This window comes from Odocoileus virginianus, chromosome X, assembly GCF_023699985.2.
Source record: "Odocoileus virginianus isolate 20LAN1187 ecotype Illinois chromosome X, Ovbor_1.2, whole genome shotgun sequence".
Taxonomy (NCBI): Eukaryota; Metazoa; Chordata; class Mammalia; order Artiodactyla; family Cervidae; genus Odocoileus; species Odocoileus virginianus.
Window position 1 is genome coordinate 13012789 of NC_069708.1, and position 26396 is coordinate 13039184.

The window sequence follows — 26396 nt, forward strand, 5'->3', positions numbered from 1 at the left end:
TTCCTACAGCATTTATCCTGCTGAATTTCAAGGCTATAAGCCCCTTTGAGACCTCAGATGAAAAGGGGTCTTAGATTTAAAGGATAAACTATTCACCCTTGGCTCAAAAAAAGGACGTTATTTCTCAAGACAGAGTATGAAAGATTGTGAGATTTTGAGGTTTCCTGGGTGGGGAGGAATAGGCAGGATTTATATTATGTTCCAGTCTATTTATATTTTTGGTCTACTTCAAATTAAAAGAAATAAGAATGTCCTAGAACTCTTTCAAGAACAGAAAAATTCACTCCTCTCCCCGTTTTTCAGGCTGGATGAAATTGCAAGAGTTGTGCTCTACTTTTAGCTGATTATGCCCCTAAATAAAGTTTAGACAAATTTTTTTAGGACTTTTGTCTAGAACCTGTTCTACAATATGTAGTAAGATGCACAAAGAATGAAATTTTAGTTGATATGAAGAGAAATAATTCCATCATGCTTAAAAATGAATTTTTAAAAAATGATTAAATTCTTATTGATATTTTTCAAGTCAGTGATTTTAGAGTTGATGTTTTGAACTAAACAGTTAATGCTTAACCTGATGGGCTTTGTTCCTGTCATAGTTTGGTTTTTGCTACCTGAAATAACTCCTATCCATGCATATTGAAACCACATCCATCTTTCAAGGCCATCAGCTGTTTTCTGAACACAGTTGATACATTGTCACTTCTTGCTTCATATCGAGGTTAAAAAAAACAACCCATGAGATGTCAGAAGGGAGGATGCTGGCCAAATTAATTATGTCTAGCCTTCACATACTAAAGGATGGATGAAGGAAATAATTAACTAATGTAACTAATTCTTGGGTAGATCAATAAGTCTTAGGGTTGCCAGATTTAGCAAATCAGAATGTAGGACGCCCAGTTATATTTGAATTTCAGATAAACAACAAATAACTTTTTTTTTAGTTTAAGTATGTCCCATGAAATATTCATGACGTTTATCCTAAAAATTATTCGTTGTCTATCTGAAATTCAAACCTAACTGGGCGTCCTGTAGTTTATCTGGCACCCCTACTTGGAGTGCTGGGATTTCCCGAGGCGCCTGGCTTCCTCCAAGCAGGTGCTCAGCATCTGTGTAATTGTTAGAGCGAAACCCAAACCAGCCTTGCAGCTCGCGATCGCTACAGACAGACACCCTGATAGAAGACCGTCACTCAAGACTGGCGAAAGGGTCCACACCCGGGAGGCAGCCCCACCGTGTGGTCTCTCTGGGGCTGTCTGCACCCCTTGACAGGTTCCGTCCTTCCCCCTCAGTCCCGGATCCCCAGCCCTACCCTCCATCTCATGACCCTTCGTCACGGGCCGGGGGCGGGACTGCCCGGCTCGGCGATCGTTGCCTGACAGTGCCTTCTATCCATCATGTTAGGCTCCGCCCATCACCCTGACGTTCCCCAAGCTACGTCACTCCCGCAAACCGCGGCGTAGCTAGGGATTGGTGGAGAAGGCGGCGACCGTCCCCGCGGAGGCGACGACAGGGCGACCTCTGGGAGTCGCAGCAGCGCTCGTGCTGTGGTGGTCGTTAGCGTCCTGCTGGTCAGTTCCGCGTCGCCCTGCGCTGCTACAGCCGCCGCGGAACCATGGCTGTGCTTGTCGTGCTCCTGTCGTCCTTGGTGGCGGGTAAGGACCCGGGGGCGGGCGGGAGGCGCTCCGCGAGGGAGCTCCGAGGGCCGCTGGGCTTGGGGGTCGCGGGCAGCCGAGGGTGGGCGGCAGTGGGGCGGGTGCCGCAGTGCGGGCAGCCGGCGGTGGCCTCGCCCCAGCCGCCTCTCTCTCGATCTTCTCTCTGGGCCAGCCTGTGGCGGCGCGGCCTGGCGGGCTGGCAGGGACCGGGCCGGGCGGGGCGGGGCTGGGTTGCGTGGGGGCACCTGAGCCGGCCTCCACCTTCCGCCCCTTCGAGAAAGGCGCGTCCAGCTGTCTCGCTCCGGCCTCTTCCGCCTCGGGAGGCGCTTCGGAGGACCGGGAGGCATTTCTCAATCAGCTGATGAACCGCAGCCCTTTGCGAAGAGGCTGACGTCCCAGCTGCCCTCAGCTGCTGCTTTTCTTGGTGTCTTTATTTCTAGCAGTGGTCATCAGTAATTGGTGAAATTCCTCCTCCCCCTCCCCACGGTTTCAAGATACGAAAGTTGGGAGTGGAGTATTAATAATTGTTTTTGTGTGATTATTTTCTCAAGGAGAATTCCAAGTACCTCTCCACAAAGTTTGCAGTAGTTCCTAATTTTAAGGATTTGGAAACTAAGGCATGAGTCACGTTCTTGGGGTCACATGTCAAATGGTAGCTTTCTCCGTGAATCTAGGTTCCCCAGTATTCAGCAAGGGGAATGCCAGTCAGCTCCTATTTAGCTTACCGTGTATCATGTAATTAATTTAATTTTGCATCAGTCCTTAGGAGAGTGGTCAAGCCTAGATAAGTTACCCACAGCACACAAGTGGTAAGCAGCAAGCCTGAGACTGAACCCAGATCACTGGGCTTTGGAGCCCGGTGGGCCTTTCCTATTGTATCTGTTGTGGCACAGGTGTGAGAATGTGGGAATGATGGGTGCTGAAACTAGGGGCACGGAGAGTGGCGAACATGAGACCTCATTGAGAACAGTTTGGAGGAATGGGTCCCTGTTCCCCAGCTTGCCAGTTTAAAACCTAGAGGTTAAAAATCTGTAGACGGCCTGTGCCACTGTTCTGTGAAGTGCTGAGACACTTCACTTTGGGAATGGTGGTTTAATTTTACATGGAGGTATAGACCTTTGATGTTTTTGAAGTCTACAGGTCTTCTCCATCCCTGGAGGTGCCCAGTGTTGTGTTGATGCTAGCTGGCTTGTTTTCATGACTGTAGAATTTTAGAGTTGTATTGTTCCTTTCATCTCTGGCTCTGGCAAGGTCATTCTGATCAGTCTAGTTGGGTACTTCAGGAGAATTTAATTTTTTAAACTTGGTTTTGGAAATGTAAAGATCTTCTCTTTGATACTGTGATTTAACTGAACATCTTGCTGAAATGCATGTTTTAATGTTATAATTGATCTTCCTGTGATTCAGTGAGGTTTGGGGGGTTTTGTTAAGTTTTGGTCTGAGGCAAATAATTGCTTCTGTACATGGTTTGAACCTGCTTTCCTAACTAGAAAAGTCTAGTTCATACAGACCAAGAATCTGATCCTGTCAGCTTCTTCACTGCTGTGGTCTTGTCAGATGAGGTTAAATTACTGTTTTCCACAGTGACTAAATGTGACTTATGGAAAACATCTTTTAAGAGATCTGACTTCTGTATTTGAGGAAAAAATATGTCATTTAAAATGACGATACCAAATCAGGGAGAGAGTGGAAGTGAACTAGAAGTAAATACCAGGTCACGTGCTCGCGGAAAAAATATGTCATTTAAAATGGCGATACCAAATCAGGGAGAGAGTGGAAGTGAACTAGAAGTAAATACCAGGTCATGAGGAGTATTTGGGGGAAAAAATCAGATGGTTAGCTTGGAGAGGAAGGGCCAAGGGCAGACACATGGAATGTGAAGGGGCGTCACGTTGAAGAAGGATTCGATTTGGTTAGTAATACCCCAGAGGTCAAAAGTAGGACCTCTTTAGTTTTTTACATGATGATTTCATCTTCATTCAGAGATGACAACACAATATGGTGGGTATTCCCAAAGCGAAGGATTCTTAACCTCTAGCCCAGATTGGGGAGGCTGGGGGAAATTTCCCTAGGCTGGGTGCCTCACATGTAAATGTGTGAACAGTTGGGGTGGGAAGAAAAGGGTTTTTTGACAGAACAGTATGTGTAAAAGCACAGAGATATGAGAGCAAAAGAGCAGTTTGGTGGAGCTGAAACGTATAGGAGTTAAAGTTGCAGAGATTCCATAGGAAGGGTGGTGAAGTGCCTTGGGTGTTAGGTTTTGGATTTTGTCTCAGAGACTCTGGGCATTGAGTGAAGGTGGTTGAGCTGAAGGGTGAACATTCAGATCTGTAGTTTGAAAAGGTGCTGGGAAGACTGGAAGAGTGGCATGACCGGTCACAAGGAGGCCGGTTCTGTCTAGCCTCAGGAAGGCCTGAGGAGGGCCCTGGACATGGAGGGGAAAGGGCTTGGGAGATAAGAAGAAAAGATAGACAGAACTCAGAGGTTGATGAGCTGTGGTGCTGAGGAAGGGTTTCAAGATGATTAATTCAAGCAGCTGGGTGGAAGGTGGCGTCATCCTTTGATACAGAGAATACAGGAGTCGTGTGTGGGGAAAATGGCCAGTTCAGTTCTGAACCTGTTGCGTTTGAAGCACCCGTGGAACTTGGAAGGAAATGCTCAGCAGACTGCTGGATATCTAGGCAGAAGGCTTAAAGGGAATCTAGGCTGAAAATAAAAATCTGGAACCCATGACTGTGTTTTTGGTGTTTGGAGCCTTAGGGAGTAGATGGGCCGAGGCAGGGGGCAAGCCAGCGTAGAACAGTAAGCAGTGGGGGTCAGGAATGGAGCTGCAGATCTCCAAAGTGGAGTGTGCTGGATTTTGGTGCTTTGTAATATATTATGAACCCATTATTACACTATAATTTGTGAATGTATACTTTTTAAGTAGACATATGTATACTGGGAATACTTTCAAGCTTCGTACTGAAAGGGTTGAAATCTAAAAAGCTTGCATGTCGCTGCTTTAAAGGAGGGGAAGGAGAAGAAACTGAGGAGAAAGGCAGCCAGAGGGACTGGGAGGAAAACCAGGGGCTCAGGCTTAGGGAGACCAGGGCAGGAGTTTCAAGGACAGAGTTGCCAGAATCAGCCGCTTTGGGCAGTTACATAAATTGAGGCTTGCAAACTGTCTCTGGGATTTGGTGAGTCATTTCGGGGTGGCGTGGTAGGGTCAGAAGCTGTGGGTCAGGTAGCATATAGGAGATAAAGAAGCAGAGGAGCCAGGTGGTGGCTGACTACTCTTCCAAGGTGGTTCTTCATCTGAAGGGAAGCAGAGGCAGGAGGGAGCTGGTAGGACCAAAGGAGAGTTTCTGTGGTGTGGATTTTAGAATGGGAGCACCCTACAAGTATTTTTGTGTGCTCAAATAAAAGAGCCAGTTGAGAAGGAAAAAGGGCTAGTGCAAGGTGTAGCTTCATTCATTCACTCTCAACAAGTATTGATGGAGCACCAGTGTGCCAGGCACTGTTCTCAACCCTGGGGCTATTGTGTGAACAAGACAAACCAAAACCCCTGCCCTCATGGGACTCATATTGTACAGGGCCAGCTTTTTATGCCCCCAGCCATACAGCCACCTAACTTCTGGTACAGGGTCTGTTCCAAGTTGGGAAGCCAACTTCTTACACTTTGTAAATGATTAGAATGTTGGGACTATGGAGATGATTACTGGCAAATGTAGGGTTTGTAAGTTGAGGTGGCATCTCCATTCACTAGTCGTGTTCAGATGGGTGACCTTTCAGGTATCGTGGCGATGCCTGCATGAAGTTTAGTTTCTTGGTATAGGAGTCTACCTTTTCTCAGCCTCTTGATATGTTCGTTGGAAATACTATGTCCTGGACTTCGTTTCTAAAGTCTGAAGTATTATACCTTCTAACTGGTAATGTGTACCCTCCACCCCCCATTTGACAGTTCTCACTTCACTAGCTTTGCCTATGGGACATAAGGAAAGCTAGGATCTATCCTAAGATAGACTAACCGGCTGAAATTTCAGAGTGATATATTAGAAATTTTTTGAATTTGCATTTTGAAGAGAGAATTGGTGGTAGAAATAACTTAGACATTTCAAGTTTATTTTCTTCCTTTCTAGTCTGGGTCAAGGTTTTGGTTTTTGTTCTTGAAAATCTGGATAAATGCTCTGATTTCTAATCCTTGCCAAATTGTCACATGCCCCTGTTTAGGGGCCATCTGCAGGAAGGCATCTACATCATTATGAGAATCCTGTTTCATTGCTGTAACTTTGTTACAGCAGAAGGTATGGGCTTAAATTCTTGCAGTGATATTTGGTAAAAGAATTTGTTGATCTTTAGGATTCAGCATTTTGTCAGCATTTTAGTATGCTAAGTCAATGGAGAATGGGAAAGTATGTAATTAAACTTTTTCAGTGTAGTTGCAGAAATTTTGTGATGCTGATTATTAATCTGTTTTCTTTTCAGGTATCTTAGGGAACGAATTCAGTATATTAAGATCACCAGGATCTGTTGTTTTCCGGAATGGAAATTGGCCTATTCCAGGAGAGCGAATCCCAGACGTGGCTGCGTTGTCAATGGGCTTCTCTGTGAAAGAGGTATGTGTATTTTAAAAAAATATCTGGAGCTGCTTCTGAAAGCATTTTTGTTGATTTCTGTTAATAGCCCAAGAAAGCAGCAGGCAGACATAGAAACAGATTACAAAAGTAAAAAATTTATTTGTAGTCAGAGAGATTTTAGGTAAGTGTTTCAAGCTTGGTTATGAAAGCAAAGCATTATAAAACATTAACCATGTAATTGTTTATTCATAGTAGTGACGTCCTTTGTTATATTAGAGAATGCATCTGTCCTACTGTTAATAAGATGTATAAATTTATTGGTTTTTTCCAGTACACATGATAGATTTGTGTCTTATCTGAGGCTGCCATTACAAAGTACCACAGACTGGGTGTTTTATAAACAACAACACTTACTTCTTCCACTTCTAGGGGCTAGAAGTCCAAGATAGGGTGCCAGCATGGTGAAGATCCTCTCCAGGTTGCAGAGTGCCAACTTCTTATTGTATGTGGTAGAGAGAGCCCTCTGGAGTCCCCTTTCTAAGGGGTCTAATCCCATTTATAAGGATTCCATCCTCATGACCTAGTTCCCTCCCTCAGCCCCTCCTCCTAATACCATCACATTGGAGGGGGTTAGGATTTCAACATGAGTTTCAAGGGGACACAAGCATTCAGCCCATTGCAATTTATTATGAATGATGCAATGTATATGCATCTTACCTGAGTTTAGGAAAATAATGTGGTCAGTAGTCATAACCTGTTGTAGTAACCGACTGCTTGTGTGTGATTGTTGCAGAGAGTGGCCTAGATCCAGTCAGCATGAGAGAGCTTAAAGCTCAGGGCTGGAAGAAAGGAGATGGAGTTTGTTCTATCTCCCTGTCTCCTCCCACTTTAAGGTTTGATGCTTTTGAGGTGGTCTCTAGACATCATGAATCACTCAGAGGAATGTTCTTCCTAGGTCCTGAGTGCCCTTGAAACCAGAAGCTGTGCACAGGAACTGCCTCTCAGTTGGGCCTCTGGGTGGAGCTCCTTGCATGAATGTGACTGGTTGTTTACATTTAAATATGAAATTTGTACCTTGTTCTTTACGAACTTAATTTTGACTACAAATGGCTGTCAAAATAACCTTTAGAAGTAATTATTACTAAACTACAAGTCACTTTCAGCAGGAATTTTATTTATAAAGTGCTTAAAGAGAATGTTGTAATGGTAGTCTTGCTGTGTCACTGTGAAAGAGAAACATGATATTGTAGCAGATAAGGGCAAAGGATGATGTGAGGGAAGAAAATATCCACAGTTACATGGAGGAGAAAGTATTTCATAATCTGGAATTTGGAAAGTACCTACATTTTGCTCACTTGCCTGCTTTTTTCCACAGAAGGTTTGAGATGACTTATTATTAGACTTTACTGTTTCAAGTCTGTGGCAGTTAAAATGAAGAAGGTAGAACTCAGCATCCTCAATTAGGAGATTGCAACTACTGCCTTAAATAAGACGTTTGCTGTCCCTATGAGTTTTCATTGCTGGTATCATCCCAGAACCCCTTAACTCTGCTTGTCAGATGTTACTGGGGAAATGGTTTCCTGAATTGATAATTAAGCACAGTTTCATGCTTTTCAATGTGCAGGACCTTTCTTGGCCAGGCCTTGCAGTAGGTAACCTATTCCACCGTCCTCGAGCTACTGTTATGGTGATGGTGAAAGGAGTGGACAAGCTTGCTCTACCCCCAGGCAGCGTCATTTCGTACCCTTTGGAAAATGTGAGTATTTACCATAAAGAATTAAAGGGGTTGCATTTAACATTTTGTCTTGTCAGCTGTCACTATGGATTGTGTTCTAAGCACTCATCTTTCTTTTAATGCCCTGATAAATAAACTGCAGTTTTAAAAAAAATTATATGATGGTTGCAGATTGATTGAAACTTGGCTGCTTGCTATGCATGAGAGTACTTTCTAAGTGTAAGAGGTCAAGAAATTGCCCCGCTCTGAGAATAGTCAGAGGATTGAAAAAGAGAAATCAATTGAGGGTGTAACCTGTTGACATATTCTTGGGCATTATTTCATCACCTTCCCTTCAGAATTTTATCATTTGTTTTGGTAAGGAAAAGACTGGGGGCAGTTTTGCTGGCTCACTTATTCTTTTACGGGCTTTTCAGGCAATATGGCTGACTGAACTGTTGTGAAAGGCCCTCCTTCTACTGTAAGCATATGGAAGTCAGCAAACATCTTTACATGTATAACTAAAATTGAAAGCAAGAAAGGGATACACACAGGTGCCAGATGTGAATAGAAAATATAGAAGCCACAGTGATGAGCAGGAGCTGAAGGTGAAATTGTGTTCCTTACAGAAAGCCAGGGGCTATAAAAATGCTGTCTTGTTCTCGAAAGGAAGCCCCAACTGCCCCAGGGCTACCACAGAGGAGCTGGCTTGCCACCCTTAGCTGTGGAACCCAAAGAGCCCCCTATGAGAAATCTGAACTATGGGCTTATACTGTACAGTTATCTACTTCAAATTCATACAATCCATCCCACACAGATATGTCCACAATCCAGGGCTGTTGTGGTAAAAAAAAAGAAGAGTTGAATTTACCAAAACACTTGAGGGGGAAAAAAATGCCATGAGAAAGTCAGCAGGTCCAACAAACAGAATTCATCCCCCTAGAACTACAGATAATAAACCAGTCTCAAAAAGAGACTTGAAAATACATACATATAATAAAATTGTGAGAAAGTTAAAGGAAGGGCTAGAAACTAGAGGCAGTTAAAAGTTTTTTTTTTAGATGTGGTACTTTCACTTCCACTTAAAAATATATTGTAATTTATGTTGATTTCTTTAACCCATGAGTTATTTAAAAGTGTTGTAACATGTGGGTTCTTTCAGGATAATTTTTAATTATTCAGTTTCTAATTTCATTGCATTATAACACTGGTCAAAAGATGCTGATTTGGGAGGGGGGATTTTTTTTTCCCCAGAATTCTATTTATTTATTTATTTATTTTCATTTATTTTTATTAGTTGGAGGCTAATTACTTTAAAATATTGTAGTGGTTTTTGTCATACATTGACATGAATCAGCCATGGATTTACATGTATTCCCCATCCTGATCCCCCCTCCCACCTCCCTCTCTACCCGATCCCTCTGGGTCTTCCCAGTGCACCAGGTCCGAGCACTTGTCTCATGCATCCAACCTGGGCTGGTGATCTGTTTCACCCTAGATAATATACATGTTTCGATGCTGTTCTCTTGAAACATCGCACCCTCGCCTTCTCCCACAGAGTCCAAAAGTCTGTTCTATACATCTGTGTCTCTTTTTCTGTTTTGCATATAGGGTTATCGTTACCATCTTTCTAAATTCCATATATATATGTTAGTATACTGTAATGGTCTTTATCTTTCTGGCTTACTTCACTCTGTATAATGGGCTCCAGTTTCATCCATCTCATTAGAACTGATTCAAATGAATTCTTTTTAATGGCTGAGTAACATTCCATGGTGTATATGTACCACAGCTTCCTTATCCATTCGTCTGCCGATGGGCATTTAGGTTGCTTCCATGTCCTGGCTATGATAAACAGTGCTGCGATGAACATTGGGGTGCACGTGTCTCTTTCAGATCTGGTTTCCTCGGTGTGTATGCCCAGAAGTGGGATTGCTGGGTCATATGGCAGTTCTGTTTCCAGTTTTTTAAGAAATCTCCACACTGTTCTCCATAGCGGCTGTACTAATTTGCATTCCCACCAACAGTGTATGAGGGTTCCCTTTTCTCCACACCCTCTCCAGCATTATTGCTTGTAGACTTTTGGATAGCAGCCATCCTGACTGGCGTGTGATGGTACCTCATTGTGGTTTTGATTTGCATTTCTCTGATAATGAGTGATGTTGAGCATCTTTTCATGTGTTTTTTAGCCATCTGTATGTCTTCCTTGGAGCAATGTCTGTTTAGTTCTTTGGCCCATTTTTTGATTGGGTCATTTATTTTTCTGGAGTTGAGCTGCAGGAGTTGCTTGTATATTTTTGAGATTAATCCTTTGTTGCTTCGTTTGCTATTATTTTCTCCCAATCTGAGGGCTGTCTTTTCACCTTGCTTATAGTTTCCTTTGTTGTGCAAAAGCTTTTAAGTTTCATTAGGTCCCATTTGTTTATTTTTGCTTTTGTTTCTAATATTCTTGGATGTGGGTCATAGAGGATCCTGCTGTGATTTATGTCAGAGAGTGTTTTGCCTATGTTCTCCTCTAGGAGTTTTATAGTTTCTGGTCTTACGTTTAGATCTTTAATCCATTTTGAGTTTATTTTTGTGTATGGTGTTAGAAAGTGTTCTAGTTTCATTCTTTTACAGGTGGTTGACCAGTTTTCCCAGCACCACTTGTTAAAGAGGTTGTCTTTTTTCCATTGTATATTCTTGCCTCCTTTGTCGAAGATGAGGTGACCATAGGTTCGTGGATTTATCTCTGGGCTTTCTATTCTGTTCCATTGATCTATATTTCTGTCTTTGTGCCAGTACCATACTGTCTTGATGACTGTGGCTTTGTAGTAGAGTTTGAAGTCAGGCAGGTTGATTCCTCCAGTTCCATTCTTCTTTCTCAAGATTACTTTGGCTATTCGAGGGTTTTTGTATTTCCATACAAATTGTGAAATTATTTGTTCTAGTTCTGTGAAAAATACCGTTGGTAGCTTGATAGGGATTGCATTGAATCTATAGATTGCTTTGGGTAGAATAGCCATTTTGACAATATTGATTCTTCCAATCCATGAACACGGTATATTTCTCCATCTGTTTGTGTCCTCTTTGATTTCTTTCATCAGTGTTTTACAGTTTTCTATGTATAAGTCTTTTGTTTCTTTAGGTAGATATACTCCTAAGTATTTTATTCTTTTTGTTGCAGTGGTGAATGGTATTGTTTCCTTAATTTCTCTTTCTGTTTTCTCATTGTTAGTGTATAAGAATGCAAGAGATTTCCGTGTGTTAATTTTATATCCTGCAACTTTACTATATTCATTGATTAGCTCTAGTAATTTTCTGGTAGAGTCTTTAGGGTTTTCTATGTAGAGGATCATGTCATCTGCAAACAGAGAGAGTTTCACTTCTTCTTTTCCTATCTGGATTCCTTTTACTTCTTTTTCTGCCCTGATTGCTCTGGCCAACACTTCCAAAACTATGTTGAATAGTAGTGGTGAGAGTGGGCACCCTTGTCTTGTTCCTGATTTTAGGGGAAATGCTTTCAGTTTTTCACCATTGAGGGTAATGTTTGCTGTGGATTTGTCATATATAGCTTTTATTATGTTGAGGTATGTTCCTTCTATTCCTGCTTTCTGGAGAGTTTTAATCATAAATGGATGTTGAATTTTGTCAAAGGCTTTTTCTGCATCTATTGAGATAATCATATGGTCTTTATCTTTCAATTTGTTAATGTGGTGTATTACATTGATTGATTTGTGGATATTAAAGAATCCTTGCATTCCTGGGATAAAGCCCACTTGGTCATGGTGTATGATTTTTTTAATATGTTGTTGGATTCTGTTTGCCAGAATTTTGTTAAGGATTTTTGCATCTATGTTCATCAGTGATATTGGCCTGTAGTTTTCCTTTTTTTGAGGCATCTTTGTCTGGTTTTGGAATTAAGGTGATGGTGGCCTCATAGAATGAGTTTGGAAGTTTACCTTCTTCTGCAATTTTCTGGAAGAGTGTGAGTAAGATAGATGTTAGCTCTTCTCTAAATTTTTGGTAGAATTCAGCTGTGAAGCCATCTGGTCCTGGGCTTTTGTTTGCTGGAAGATTTCTGATTACAGTTTCGATTTCCTTGCTTGTGATGGGTTTGTTAAGATCTTCTATTTCTTCCTGGTTCAGTTTTGGAAAGTTATACTTCTCTAAGAACTTGTCCATTTCTTCCAAGTTGTCCATTTTATTGGCATAGAGCTGCTGGTAGTAGTCTCATGATCCTTTGTATTTCAGTGTTGTCTGTTGTGATCTCTCCATTTTCGTTTCTAATTTTGTTAATTTGGTTCTTCTCCCTTTGTTTCTTAATGAGTCTTGCTAATGGTTTGTCAATTTTGTTTATTTTTTCAAAAAACCAGCTTTTAGCTCTGTTGATTTTTGCTATGGTCTCTTTTGTTTCTTTTGCATTTATCTCTGCCCTAATTTTTAAGATTTCTTTCCTTCTACTAACCCTGGAGTTCTTCATTTCTTCCTTCTCTAGTTGCTTTAGGTGTAGAGTTAGGTTATTTATTTGACTTTTTTCTTGTTTCTTGAGGTAGGCCTGTAATGCTATGAATCTTCCCCTTAGCACTGCTTTTACAGTGTCCCATAGGTTTTGGGTTGTTGTGTTTTCATTTTCGTTCATTTCTATGCATATTTTGATTTCTTTTTTGATTTCTTCTATGATTTGTTGGTTATTCAGAAGTGTGTTGTTTAGCCTCCATATGTTTGAATTTTTAATAATTTTTTTCCTGTAATTGAGATCTAATCTTACTGCACTGTGGTCAGAAAAGATGACTGGAATGATTTCAATCTTTTTGAATTTACCAAGACTAGATTTATGGCCCAGGATGTGATCTATTCTGGAGAAGGTTCCACGTGCACTTGAGAAAAAGGTGAAGTTGATTGTTTTGGGGTGAAATGTCCTATAGATGTCAGTTAGGTCTAGCTGGTCCATTGTGTCCTTTAAAGTTTGTGTTTCCTTGTTCATTTTCTGTTTAGTTGATCTATCCATAGTTGTGAGTGGGGTATTGAAGTCTCCCACTATTATTGTGTTACTATTAATTTCCTCTTTCATACTCGTTAGCGTTTGCCTTACATATTGCAGTGCTCCTATGTTGGGTGCATGTATATTTATAATTGTTATATCTTCTTCTTGGATTGATCCTTTGATCATTATGTAGTGTCCTTCTTTTTCTCTTTTCACAGCCTTTATTTGAAAGTCTATTTTATCTGATATGAGTATTGCGACTCCTGCTTTCTTTTGGTCTCCATTTGCGTGAAATATTTTTTCCAGCCCTTCACTTTTAGTCTGTATGTGTCCCTTGTTTTGAGGTGGGTCTCTTGTAGACAGCATATATAGGGGTCTTGTTTTTGTATCCATTCAGCCAGCCTTTGTCTTTTGGTTGGGGCATTCAACCCATTTACATTTAAGGTAATTATTGATAGGTATGGTCCCGTTGCCATTTACTTTGTTGTTTGGGGTTCACGTTTATACAACCTTTCTGTGTTTCCTGTCTAGAGAAGATCCTTTAGCATTTGTTGAAGAGCTGGTTTGGTGGTGCTGAATTCTCTCAGCTTTTGCTTGTCTGTAAAGCTTTTGAGTTCTCCTTCATATCTGAATGAGACCCTTGCTGGGTACAGTAATCTAGGTTGTAGGTTATTCTCTTTCATTACTCTAAGTATGTCCTGCCATTCCCTTCTGGCCTGAAGGGTTTCTATTGATAGATCGGCTGTTATCCTTATGGGAATTGGAGGGGGGATTTTTTTCAGACTTTTCCTGTGGTCTAGTATACATTATCTCCAAGCACATGACATGTTTACCAAAAAAATGACCATGTGTTAGGCCACAAGGCAAAGCTCAACAGATGGTATCATATAAACTACCTTCTCTGACCACAATGCAGTTAAATCTGAAAAAGTAACAAAATGATACCTTTACAAAATGACTGCAAATGATAGAAACAAACACGAGATATGAGTCCTCAGGTTTAGAGCACACTGAGGTGGGCTAAAGGCAAATCAACACCTAAATATGAGTGAAACTGAAGACCAGTCAAGGATACTGACAGTCTTACCAACGAGAAAAGATACTGTCGTGTGACAAAGGAATGCGAGTAAAATGGTAGCAAATTCCTCATCGTTGCCACTGGGGATTATAAGTGCAAGAAGGGAAAAGCAGTAATTGCACATTATGAAGCTAGGCTGAGAATACTGTTTAAGTAGACATAATAAAATGATTTATGATATAGCTATTGGGAAGGTGCAGAGAGAACCTGCATGTAAGGAGATAGGGCTCTGGTTGGTGATGTGGGAGAGCTTAATCCTCATCTTCTGTAATGGGCAGTAAATAGGTAATGCCTAAAATTGAAAAAGATGTAGCAATATAAACACATTATTTAGAGATGGTGGTTAAAAGAAAAGGAAACAAAAGATTTGAAAGTGAATGCTACAAGTAGTTACAAAGGATGTAATGTTGTCAGCATGATGAGTGTAGTTAACACTGCTGTGTGATACAGGAAAGTTGTCAAAAGTGTAAATTCTAAGTTCTCTTCACAAGGAAAAAAATTTTCTTTTTTGCTTTCTCTCTTTTTGGTATCTGTATGGTGATGGTAATTACTACTGTGGTAGTAATTTCACAATGATTATGTCATCCACCTTAAACTTATATAGTGATGTATGTCAATTTTCTCAATAAAACTGAAAAAAATTAACTTGAAGTGAGGAAGAAAAAAGATGGAGGAAAGAAAGTGAGTACCTCAGAGGAATGGAAACGGGCAAACTTATTTTCATAAAAAATCTTATAGAACTGGTCTCTTAAGTGGCATGTGTACAAAATTTTTTAAAAGTCAATATGAAAAGATACTGGAACAGACACAGTCCTAAGTAATTCATGGGTTGAGAAAACTACAGCAGAGATTTTGAAATTATTTGGAACTGAAAATGTACCATATATTTTTAAAATTGTGGGGTGTGGTTAAAGTGGTAAGAAGGAAATTTATAACCTTAAATGCACATGTTAGATAATTTCAAAGACTGGAAATTAGTGAGCTAAAGAAACCAGAAGAATTTCAGAGTAAATGGAAGGGAACAATAAAAATGAAAGGTGTATTAAAACATTTTTCTTAGTCTTCACAAAGATTATTAAGTAGCTTGCTGTGTATGATTTTCTGTGAAAATCACTGTAGAAGATCTCTTTTAAAAAATATATTAAAAATCCAAAATGCCCTTCAGATTTTCATTAGCCTACAATCTGAAATTAAACATTTTAGAAAGAGTAGCCTCAATTTACATGAGTAGAAACTGTGAAAAGAGCTCATGTTATTGCTTGACCCTGACTGACTGCCTCTAAGGGAAAAATCCACCTCAAAACAAACAAAAGCTTTAGAATTCCACTTAATGAAGCTTCTATTTGATTAGCTAGCTGTTATTATTAGTTTCAAGTCCTATAGATACAGAATTTCTGTTTTCTCTAGGACAAACATGTGCATATCCTTATAATACAGTTTTAAGCATGAGCTTTTTTTCCTTTCCAGTTTAGCGGGTCTGTATCCTTTTTTCCTTCTCAGTTTGGCGTTCACCTGACTCAGTAGCTTCTCCAGTTTGATTGCTAGGGACATGTCATCTTTGATCGTCAACTTTCCTTCCATGAATGCCACTGAGATGAAATGAGGCTGAAGAGTTTGTGTTACGTGTTCTCATATTCCTTCCAAATCCCAAGGAAGTTGACTGTGAGGATTGCAAAAGGAGCACGTTTGTGGCACGTTGTGGCACTCGGGATGCTTATAAAAAGGATGCTTTTGCAAGTTGGAACTCTGGTCCCCATCTTCAGTTACTCATTAACTTATTTTAAGAGAATCTGGGGAAGAGTTGATATGCATTGAGTAAGAGAAAAAAATTAATTTCACTTCACAGTTACTAAACACATTTATTTCTGCCTGGCCCACATTAACGTGCTACTTATGAACCTTTTAAGAGTAGAAGAAACTACTGAAAAAAATCACTCTGAGAAATCTCCATTAAAACAAAAACATTGCTACTATATTGCTTGCTTTAATAATGATGAGAATAAAATACTTTTTGAGGGGAAAAGTTACCATTACTTCTTTTAAAAAATAATGTGGGGGCAGAAACAGGTCTATGGAAATAGAAGTCAGAATTTTGATTACCCTTGGGGGTGGAGGGAGTGGGTAGAGAGGCTTGTAGGGTGCTGATGTTTTATTTTGATCTGGTGCGCTATATGAATATCCATTTATAAATATTCCCTGAACTCTTAAGCCAAGATTTATGCATATTATATGTATGTTGTGTGCGTGCGTGATCAGTTGTGTCCAACTCTTTGTGACCCCATGGGACTATAGCCCACAAGTCTCCTCTGTCTTATGGGAATTTTCTAGGCAAGAATACTGGAGTGGGCTACCATTTCTTTCTTCAGGGGAATCTTCCCGACCCAGGGATCAAACCCTGTGTCTCCTACATTGGTAGGCAGATTCTTTAGCACTGAGCCATCTGGAAGCCCCATATGTATGTTACACTTTAACAAGAAATTCAGGGGAAAAAGTACATTTTATCATAATTGGCAATTTCAGTTTATTAATACCATGTGGTCCTAAGATAAATTTCACATTCATATTTCTTGTGACATACTTTGTCCGTTGCCTAAGAATCTTCAGTCTATCTGAAGACTAAACCCTACACTGTATTAAACATTTTTTCCTTTTTTTAAAATTATTTTTAAATTTTTATTTTTAATTGGAGAATAATTGCTTTACAATATTGTGTTGGTTTCTACATCAACATGAATCAACCATAGATAGATGTATGTCTCCTCCCTCTTGAACCTCCCTCCCATCCCGTAAACATTTTGAAAGTTTTGAAATGAAAAATGAGGTCTGTTTCTTTCAATCAAATTTAAGTTTTCAAATTCCCTTCACCTCTTAAATGCAAGTTAATAAATTATTGTAGAATATGCATTCATTGTGGCACATTTTGTCAATATTGAAACCAAATGTGTTCCTGCTAAAAAATACCTGAATGACCAACTGAACCTGCCTGTCAGTGCAGGGGATGCCAGAGACATGGGTTTGATCCCTGGGTCAGAAGGATCCCCTGGAGGAGGAAATGGCAACCCATTCCAGTATTCTTGCCTGGAGAATTCCATGGACAGAGGAGCCTGGTGGACTGCAGTCCATGGGGTCGCAAAGAGTTGGACTCGACTGGGGCTGAGCATATGCATGACCACCTGAAAGTGAAGCTTTGCACAAGATAGTGTTTTGTCCTTAATTTTGCAAGTTTTTTCTTATTTAGGCACATTTGGAGACAAAATCATTGGCCCACTAGGGGGCTGTTTAATCTTCAGTATCCTCAAACAGGATCTTTGTATTTGGATATGATTTGGGTCTTTTAAATTCTCGTAGAAGATGCTGGTACTTTTTTTTTAAGGCTCCCTTTTTAATACTATTTAAATGATTTTTCTTCCTACTTAGGTTCAGATAATAATTAAAGTCTCACTCTTAAATTTCAGGCAGTTCCTTTTAGTCTTGACAGCGTGGCAAATTCCATTCACTCCTTATTTTCTGAAGAAACTCCTGTGGTTTTGCAGTTGGCTCCCAGTGAGGAAGTAAGTTGTGATAGTTTTTATTTTAAATGCTTTGAAAAATAAACTGTCATTATTTAATGAAAATTTAAAACGAATTTTATGAAAAATGCTGATAGACCTTGGTATATTGGAATTAATCTGCAGAATGTAATACAATTTTGGATTCTTCTTTCAGAGGGTGTACATGGTGGGGAAGGCAAACTCAGTTTTTGAAGATCTCTCAGTAACACTCAGACAGCTCCGCAATCGACTGTTTCAAGAAAACTCTGTTCTTACTTCACTTCCCCTCAATTCTCTGAGTAGGAACAATGAAGTAAGTAGTGTAGTCATTGAATAAATAAGTGAATATTACTAATTTCTCATGCTTCTGACTTTAGAGCAAACTTGAAATTTTAGAAAATGAAAAGTTTTACAAGTTTCCTGCTGGAGTAGACTCATTTTTTCCTTTAGTGTAATTTAAAAAAAAATGATTCTTATGAACTGACTCTTTTTGTGAGCTGAGCTATAGTAAATATTATGACGTACTAGTGCAAGGGTTGTCACCAATTAATCCTGACAGGCCAGAAATCACAGTAACTACTTTGGTAGTGGGTGGAACTGGGTAGATCTGGTAATGTGGGAGCTGTTAGTCACTGCCTCTTCTGGTATGTTGCCTCATTTTTCTATTCATTCTCAACTGTCCAGTGTAGGGTGCTACCCTTCCTTTGACTCCTGTATGTCAGCTTTACCACCTATTCACCTGTTCGTGCATCCTCTTAACCACATGACATGCCACCTTTGTGGTAGCCTCCCCTCACCTACTCTGGGTGACCAGGACTACCACCTTTTATTCTTCAAGGGATGTGAGCAAACAAGGCTATTGGCAGGACCTCATTGCAGTGTGCCAGAACATTCTGATGCCCTGAGGGGAAACCACTTTAGAGTTTGGATGCTTTATCATGGCTTTATCAAAAATAATGTTATTGAGAGGTAGTCGCTGTGCTGGAGAATAACTTCTCACCATTTTGTTAGGAAGTACTATTCTCTAAGCATTTTCAGTTGAAATGAACCTAGCAAATGGAGGACAGTTGCATAAATTCACTCATGTGTTTAATGTCTGTAACATCCTGTGCCTTACTTGATAGATGGCAAATACAGATCTTGGATGCGTATTTCAGATAATGCTCATTTCTTTCTGCTCTCTGCAGGTTGATCTCCTTTTTCTTTCTGAACTGCAAGTGCTACGTGATATTTCAAGTTTGGTAAGTAGGCTACTCTCATTTGTCAGTTCCATTTATTCTGGCTTCAGAAGACATTTCTAGAGATTCCTTGAATGGTAATGAAACCAATCAAAAAGTTTACATATGCCTTAGATTTATGATTCCATGGAAGTTGAGAAATTAGTGGTGGTGTTGGGGATTTTGAACTCATCTCATGCATTAGTCTGCATTTTTACTTTTAGGAGAGATATTCCAAGTACACAGGCCTAGGAGTAAGGCCACCCTGGCTGTAGTTTTGACCTGTTGATTTCTTCTCAGATATTAAGATTTAATTACTGTATCTTTATCTTTGGGTCTAAAATAGACCTCAGTAGAAAATACAGTTTTGACTAACAGTGCTGTCAGCCAAGTCAGGAAGGGAATAAATATGCCTGTAGTATGTTCTTTTGGGAGGGGAGGAATGAATTTTTTTAATCCTATGATGAAATAGAAAAGCTTAACCTGCGTGCTATCTTCTATAGTTGTTGCCCAAACTTTCAGTGGGGGTGGTTTGGCGAGTGTGGAAGTGTGGTGCTAGTGGTGCAGGAGGTGACCACTGATGGCTCATCTCTCTCTCTAGGATCAGACTGGTCCACCTACCTGTTCTCTCATACCCTGGCCCATATCTGAGGTTTTTAAGAAATTTTAAAATAAGTTTTTATTATAATTGCTTCTAAAAACTAAGATCTGTGTTGAATTTCAGAAACTACCATTTTAACCAGTTCCATTTGCCACCCTCCCAGACATGCATAGTCAGTCACTCAGTCATGTCTGACTCTTTGTGACCCCCTGGACTGTAGCCCACCAAGCTCCTCTGTCCATGGGATTCTCCAGGCAAGAATACTGGAGTGGGTTGCCATTTCCTCCTCCTCCTCCTCCTTCGACCCCAACCCAGGGGTCGAAGCCACATCTCTTGCACTGGCAGGTGGATCTTTACCACTGAACAACCTGGGAAGCCCATACTGTGGTACAGTGGGGTGCCCCTGTTATACCTTTTAGGTAGAAAACTCCAACTGGCTGTGTTTGGCATTACTTTCTCCACCTCCTTTTGTTTGTTCTCCTAAGTTGTCTCGACATAAGCATCTAGCCAAGGATCATTCTCCTGATTTATACTCACTGGAGTTGGCAGGCCTGGATGAAATTGGGAAACATTATGGGGAAGACTCTGAACAATTTAGAGATGCCTCTAAGATCCTTATTGATGCTCTGCAAAAGGTAAATCATCAATGGGGTGTGAGCAGTTAAGAGTATGACCATTTGACTTTTCGCTTCCTAATGGGAAAATCTGCTTAGTGAAATACTACTGATTGAAGTCTTTTACTCACCTTCTTTGAAGGCTGAGGATGGAGTGGGTATGTCACAGGTATATAGTGGGATGTCAATGTGTCTTTCCTTCTTTGAGCTGTGCAGCACAGCTTGCAGGATCTTAGTTCCCCCACCAGAGATTGAACCTGGGCCCTGGCAGTGAGCTGAATCTTAACCACTGGACCACCAGAGAATTACCAGAGATCTCTCTCTTTCGAATGCTGGCAGAGGCAGCGTAGGAAATGATTGATAACTCTAGTACAGTACTTTTCTCTTTTCATCATGGTAAAATATAGCTAACGTAAAATTTACCATTTACCTATTTGTAAGTGTACAGTTCTGTGGCACTAAAAACAATCACATTGTTGTGCAACTGTACCACCATCCATTGCCAAGACTTTCATCTTCCCTGAAACGCTGTCCCCATTAAACCCTATGAAATAATCAAAGAACAGCACTTGGCACAGCACCAGACATGTAGTAGATACTAGTAAATGCTACTTTTCCTCTGCCCGTGAAGTTATTCACCTGCAGCCCTTCAATGAGGCTTCAGTTAAAACCTTTGTAGGTGTGATTAACCAGGGACCACTTAGAAAGATTTCCTTTTCCTTTTCTACTTCCCTGCTCCCAATTAACACACCAACAAATTCAGTGACTACTTTCTTATTCTGAGTATTTGAGCTGAATCGTAACACTTTTCTGAATATTTTAACATAATCAAAACCTTTAAGACTTGCCTATTTTAAGACTGCATTTCATGAGCCAATAGGTAATTGTGTTTGTTCTTGTAGGTGCACCGAAGCTTTACAAAAATTTTAATAAGTATGTGTTTTGAGATTCTTAATAATGCCGATAACGCTTCAGTTTGCAGATGACATGTACAATCTCTATGGTGGGAATGCAGTGGTAGAGTTGGTGACTGTCAGATCATTCGACACATCCCTTGTGAGGAAGACGAGGAATATCCTTGAGACAAAACAAGTGGTGAGTACATTTTTGGATCATGCTTTAAACTTGTAAAATGAACTCTTAAAAAACCCACCAAATCATCACCTGTGGGCAGTATACATGAGCAATCAGTAAATCTGAAAAATGATTAAAACATAAGTTTCTTATTCATGGAGGTAGTGTTTTTTAAGTGATGCTCAATTCTTTGGGGTTGTAATCAGATAATGTACTTTGTTATGGATAAAAGCAAATCTGTCAGAGCTGGTGAGATAATTCAAATACAGGTATTACAAGGTGATGTCAGACATTAACGTGCAGGAGGAGTGTGGTGCTCTCAACTTGTAGAATCCGCTTTTCTCAGAGGCACATTGTCTTTATGGTACAGTCTCTCATTTTTGGCCTGGATCTTACTTTGATTTTTAAGCATTTAGAGGATCATAGGCAAGGGTGCCAGCCCTAGTAAAACAAGTGTATATGCACACAGCCAAGGCATCGTGTGGCCAAGAACATTATTTACAGCTGGCTTTATCTCTCAGAGCAGTCAGATCCCCAGTCTTTTATGGACACTCTCCTTTGGGCCCCATGGGACTGAAGAGTGAGATGCTCAAAGGTAATGTGTGTTCAAGACAATCTGGACATGGCTGGTTTGAGATTGTTTCATCCTAAATAGGAGTGGGAGAGCCTCTGTTTAAAACACACCAAGCTAGACAGACCGAAAAATTTTCCCACTACAGAGCATCTAGAAATGGCCGATTAAAAAAAAAAATTACCCTTTTGAGTGCATAGTTTAACTCTCAAGAAAGTAAGGGGAACTGGAGAACTGTGTAATAACCAGGCTATCCTGAGGACATTGCCAGTTGGGTTGCCAAGGGACTGGCTCTCTAACTGTCGGGAGTTGGAACTGAGACTTCCTTGTGTAGCTGGGATGCCAAAAACGCCATGCCCACAGTGAGAGGGTAGATTGGAAAACAGCCTACCTACCAGCAAAGGGGGCTTCCAGGTGGTGGTAGTGGTAAAGAACCTGCCTGCCAGTGCAGGAGACGTAAAAGACACTGGTTCAAACCGTGGGTCAGGAAGAGCCCCTGGAGGAGGGCATGGCAACCCACTCCTGTATTCTTACCGGGAGAATTCTATGGACTGAGGAGCCTGGCAGGCTACAGTCCATAGGGTCGCAAAGAATCGGACATAACTGGAGTGACGTTAGCACACACACACCAGCAAAGTGAGACAGAAAGGCCACTTGGGTGCTGTGCAGGCAGGTATGTGTTGGGGGTGGTGGAATGTCTCCTAGGGAAGCCTCGGGCCAAGAAATTAACACAAACCCTGGTCCTACGCTGGTAAGAGGGGGTGGGCCCCACCCAGCAGAAATGACTGTAAAACCTCCCTGGCAGGATACACCCTCCACACACACAATACAAAAGTATGTAACATGTAATACTAGTTAAAGAACTTTTAACATGTAACACTCTCAAGCTGAAGGTAATACCTGTTCCTTTGAAGCTCCCTCTTGTCTTATTCCTCTACCTTCCCCACCTAGAGGAAATTGCTCTCTCGAATATTATGTTAACCATTCCTTGGCTTTTCTTTACAGTTTTAATACAGATGTATTTATCCTTAAGGGCTTCCCTGATAGCTCAGATGGTAAAGAATATGCCTGAACTGAAGGAGACCTGGGTTAGGAAGATCCCCTGGAGAAGGAAATGGCAACCCACTCCAGTATTCTTGCCTGGGAAATCTCATGGACAGAGGAGCCTGGTGGGCTACAGTCCATGGGGTTGCAGAGTCGGATACGACTGAGTGACTAACACTTTCACTTCATTTAGGCTTAAACAATGTTGTTTGGAATCGTACTGTGTCTTTTCTCTGAGCAAAGCCTCAGTATTTAAGAGTCACACATGCCGATAGAGTAGTTGAGGTCATTTTACTGCTATGTGTTCCACTGCACGGATGTGCTAATTATCCACTCTGTTGATAGACATCCTTGTACATGTCTTGCTACACATATAGAAGTGTTCCCTAGGGTATGAACTGGCTGGATCACCATATATGAACACCATCAACTTTATTGGTATTGCCAAATTTTCTCAAGCAGTTGAGCCACTTTCTGCTTCCACCAACAGAGTGTTTACCTTCTCCATGAAGGCTCCTCCTTCTTAGTTCCTAATATATGTAGCTCTTATTGCCACTTAGTATGTTTGTTAGATAAATGAATCACAGCTATCAAATTGTGATAATTTCCTAACTTAATATTCTTCCATCTTGATTTTCTTTTATTGTAGAAGGACCCCTCAACTCCCTATAACCTTGCATATAAATATAATTTTGAATATTCAGTGGTTTTCAACCTGGTACTTTGGATAATGATCGGCTTGGCCTTGACTCTGATTGTCACCTGTTACAATATTTGGAACATGGATCCTGGATATGATAGCATCATCTATAGGATGACAAACCAGAAGATTCGAATGGATTGAACTTTGCTTATGCCAAACTTGGAAAGAAAGAGGGTTTGAAAATTGGCTGTAAAAATAAATCTTTTAGTGTAGTTTAAACTAGATAGTACACTTTAAATTTATAAAAAATCAAATTTTGTTCTCTTTTGCGTATGCCTGTGATGTTCTTTTAGAGTGAATTATATAGTATTGATGTGAGTTGACTTGTGTGATATAGATTCCATAATATGCTTAAATACAATGATATAACCATTTAATATAATTTCATTCCATTTACTATTTGGAAATATGCACTGTAATAAATGTAAAACATTTAGAATAGTTTGTGTTATTTATGTTGGGAAAATGCACTGAATTTGAAATGTTTAACTTCCTTACACAGGACAGGTTAAAAGTGACATTTGGGCTGTTATATACTATGAACCATTTGTAAATGTTTTAATGTAAATATCTCTGAAACAAGAAAAGGTTTCTAACTTCAAGCAGCTATTAACTATGAATGTGCTTACGCAGTCACTCACATTTTCAGTTGCATCTGATTGACAGATGATAGCTGTTTTTTTTAATCTCTTCTGAAAGTTTGGTGATCTGAATGGTCAAGTGTGGATATTAAACATACTACATTAATCTAAGAATGAACTACTTTAATAAACTAGCTTTGTGGAGTTAAGACACTTGTAATCATATACACAAAAACATTTGGGGGACATCTTGGGGCATGATTTCAGTCAGTTTTCCCCTTGTGTAAGTTACTCTGGTTTACGGTACAAAATCGTTCTACATAGAATGTTAAGTGGAAGTAGATACTCCCTACTTCTTATGTGAAAGTGGACCAATGTCTATAAAGAGTGACAAATAAAGTTAATAATGATTCAAAATTGGTGTCATTTTATTACTACATCTATTTTATATTATAAAAACCTAAACAGGGTTTTGATCATAATTGGCTGTTTTGTTACACAAACTTTTTTTTTTTACATTTGTTTATTCCCACTGCACCTCCTGAGATTGATTCATTACCAGTATGAGGAAGACACTTTATTTTCTACACTTATCATTGAATTTATACAGAATATGATAAATTCACACTAGACTTCAGGTGGGGAAGGCTTAAATTTCCCTATAGTGTTTAAAAAAGTGACTATGCAGATATTAAATACTGATTAGAATATGAAGGACCATCTAATAAGGTAAAAGGCTTAAGGGTTAGTTTTAAAGTCTTATAGCTTATGACTTACCCAATTAAAATTTTAAGCTTCATGCTTATGTAGTTATTTTAGAGTTACGCTGCCTTGCCCCTGGGAACCCTACTGGGGTTTAGAATTAGCTGTGTCTCTCTTCTTCGCAAAGATCATCATATCATTTCTAATCCACATGTTTGAGAAGATGGAGTCTATTTAGCTGTGTTTTCTACCACCACTGCAAGATAACCTTTGACAGTTAGAGTGGTAAACTTCCATAGAGTGTTTCTTTTCACCTCTCATTGAACTATAAATAGTGAAGCTGATAACTGCACAGGAAAGAAAAACTAGTTGTCCGAAAATCACTCAAGTATTCACCACCACAACACCCTGCCAAGCTCATGAGGGTGAGGGTGTTTCCAGCCATCTAACCTGGAACACTGACCCCCATGGAACCCAACAGGGCCTATGTCTAGGGGACAGGGATCTATAATGCCGCAGAGTGGTTAAAATCCACTTTTCTTCCACAAGTTTCTTATATAAATATTGCCATAGAAGTTAGATTGTTATGATTAAATATGAAGTAAACCAATGCCTTTGTAATTTAAAACTGATGAGACTAAGTTCTAGAAGAAGAAAAAAAATTACCTACATGACAGCACTAATCCGTACAGGGTAAATGGCACTAGCACCCATCTATGTTAGGCAGAAAGCAATTAATTAAAATAAATGTTCTGCCAAGATTATTATACCTGTTGCTGATGATTTGCTCTTAAATTAAGTCTAATTTGTTCAGGAACATAAATCACGATGTGGAGATTTGTGTGAGAGGCAGGAGAGTCATGCTTGTGGCAGATTATTCCACTGACAGTGAAAGAGAAAACCCAATCACTTCATATCTAATTGGTGGAATATTTCAAGTGTATAAAACATCTGAGATTCTATATGTGGCAGATACTGCTTATGGCCCAATTCTATCAGGAATAATAGAGAATTGATTTTCTTTGGCTATGTCTCTTTTGAAGGGATTACATACTGAATATCCATTTTCACTGGTACCAAATAATATGGAACACCATAAACTTACTTATAAATGGATGATTGAACCAACAATTTCCAAAACATGCAGTGGCATCAGGCTTCAGGTAGGTTTCTTTCTGGCCTTTCATGACCGAGTAACTATGCAGTAGTTTCCTGGAAAAATAAGAGTTGTCAGAAAAAGGCATTAGTTAAGAAGCACTGAGACTGAAATACAGATGAATTCAGTTAACTGATTCACCACTTACTAGCTGAACAATCTTGGGCAAATCCCTTAATCCTCTGTGAATCAGAGTTTTTAATCTATGTATTGGGCATGGTAATACTTCAGGTCTGTGAAAATCAACATTCACTGGGATAACATGCTCTAATGTTTGTGCATGTTTAATATAAACTATAATAATAGTACTAAATTCAAGGAACTCTGTTTGGACCCATCATTGTACCACTGATAGGTACTGGCTAGTTTCTTGGTTGCAAATAATAGGAACAAACTTTGGCTACTAAGTTATGTCACTTGTCCTACTAGTGACCTTTTACTGGACACAGATCCAGTTCGGGAACGCAGTTCCTATTTAGTTGTCCTTGCTCCTTCAGTCTGGGATGGTTCATTGCTGTGCCTCACAGCTTACAGCATCTTAGTTCCCTGACCAGGGATTGAACCTGGGGCCCTGCAGTAAACGCACTGAGTCCTAACCACTGGACCACCAGTTCACTTTTGAAAGAGTAATAGT

At 40.0% G+C, this 26396-nt stretch overlaps 1 protein-coding gene across 1 annotated transcript; it reads left to right on the plus strand.

Moving 5' to 3' along the window:
• The first annotated feature begins 1472 nt into the window (after positions 1–1472).
• Positions 1473–24321, plus strand: ATP6AP2 (ATPase H+ transporting accessory protein 2). Its single transcript, XM_020912741.2, has 9 exons — positions 1473–1652; positions 6120–6250; positions 7836–7967; positions 17425–17520; positions 17675–17812; positions 18687–18740; positions 19803–19952; positions 20907–21026; positions 23270–24321. Exons 1-9 carry the CDS (start codon positions 1613–1615, stop codon positions 23462–23464), a joined length of 1056 nt encoding a protein of 351 aa, XP_020768400.1. The 5' UTR covers positions 1473–1612; the 3' UTR covers positions 23465–24321.
• The last annotated feature ends 2075 nt before the right edge of the window (positions 24322–26396 follow it).

Excerpts from the sequence above, each read along its gene's own strand:
- ATP6AP2 (XM_020912741.2), top strand. The coding sequence starts at position 1,613 with ATGGCTGTGCTTGTCGTGCTCCTGTCGTCCTTGGTGGCGG. Across the intron at positions 6,251-7,835 it reads TGGGCTTCTCTGTGAAAGAG|GACCTTTCTTGGCCAGGCCT; the intron begins GTATGTGTATTT and ends TTCAATGTGCAG. Across the intron at positions 7,968-17,424 it reads TTTCGTACCCTTTGGAAAAT|GCAGTTCCTTTTAGTCTTGA; the intron begins GTGAGTATTTAC and ends CTTAAATTTCAG.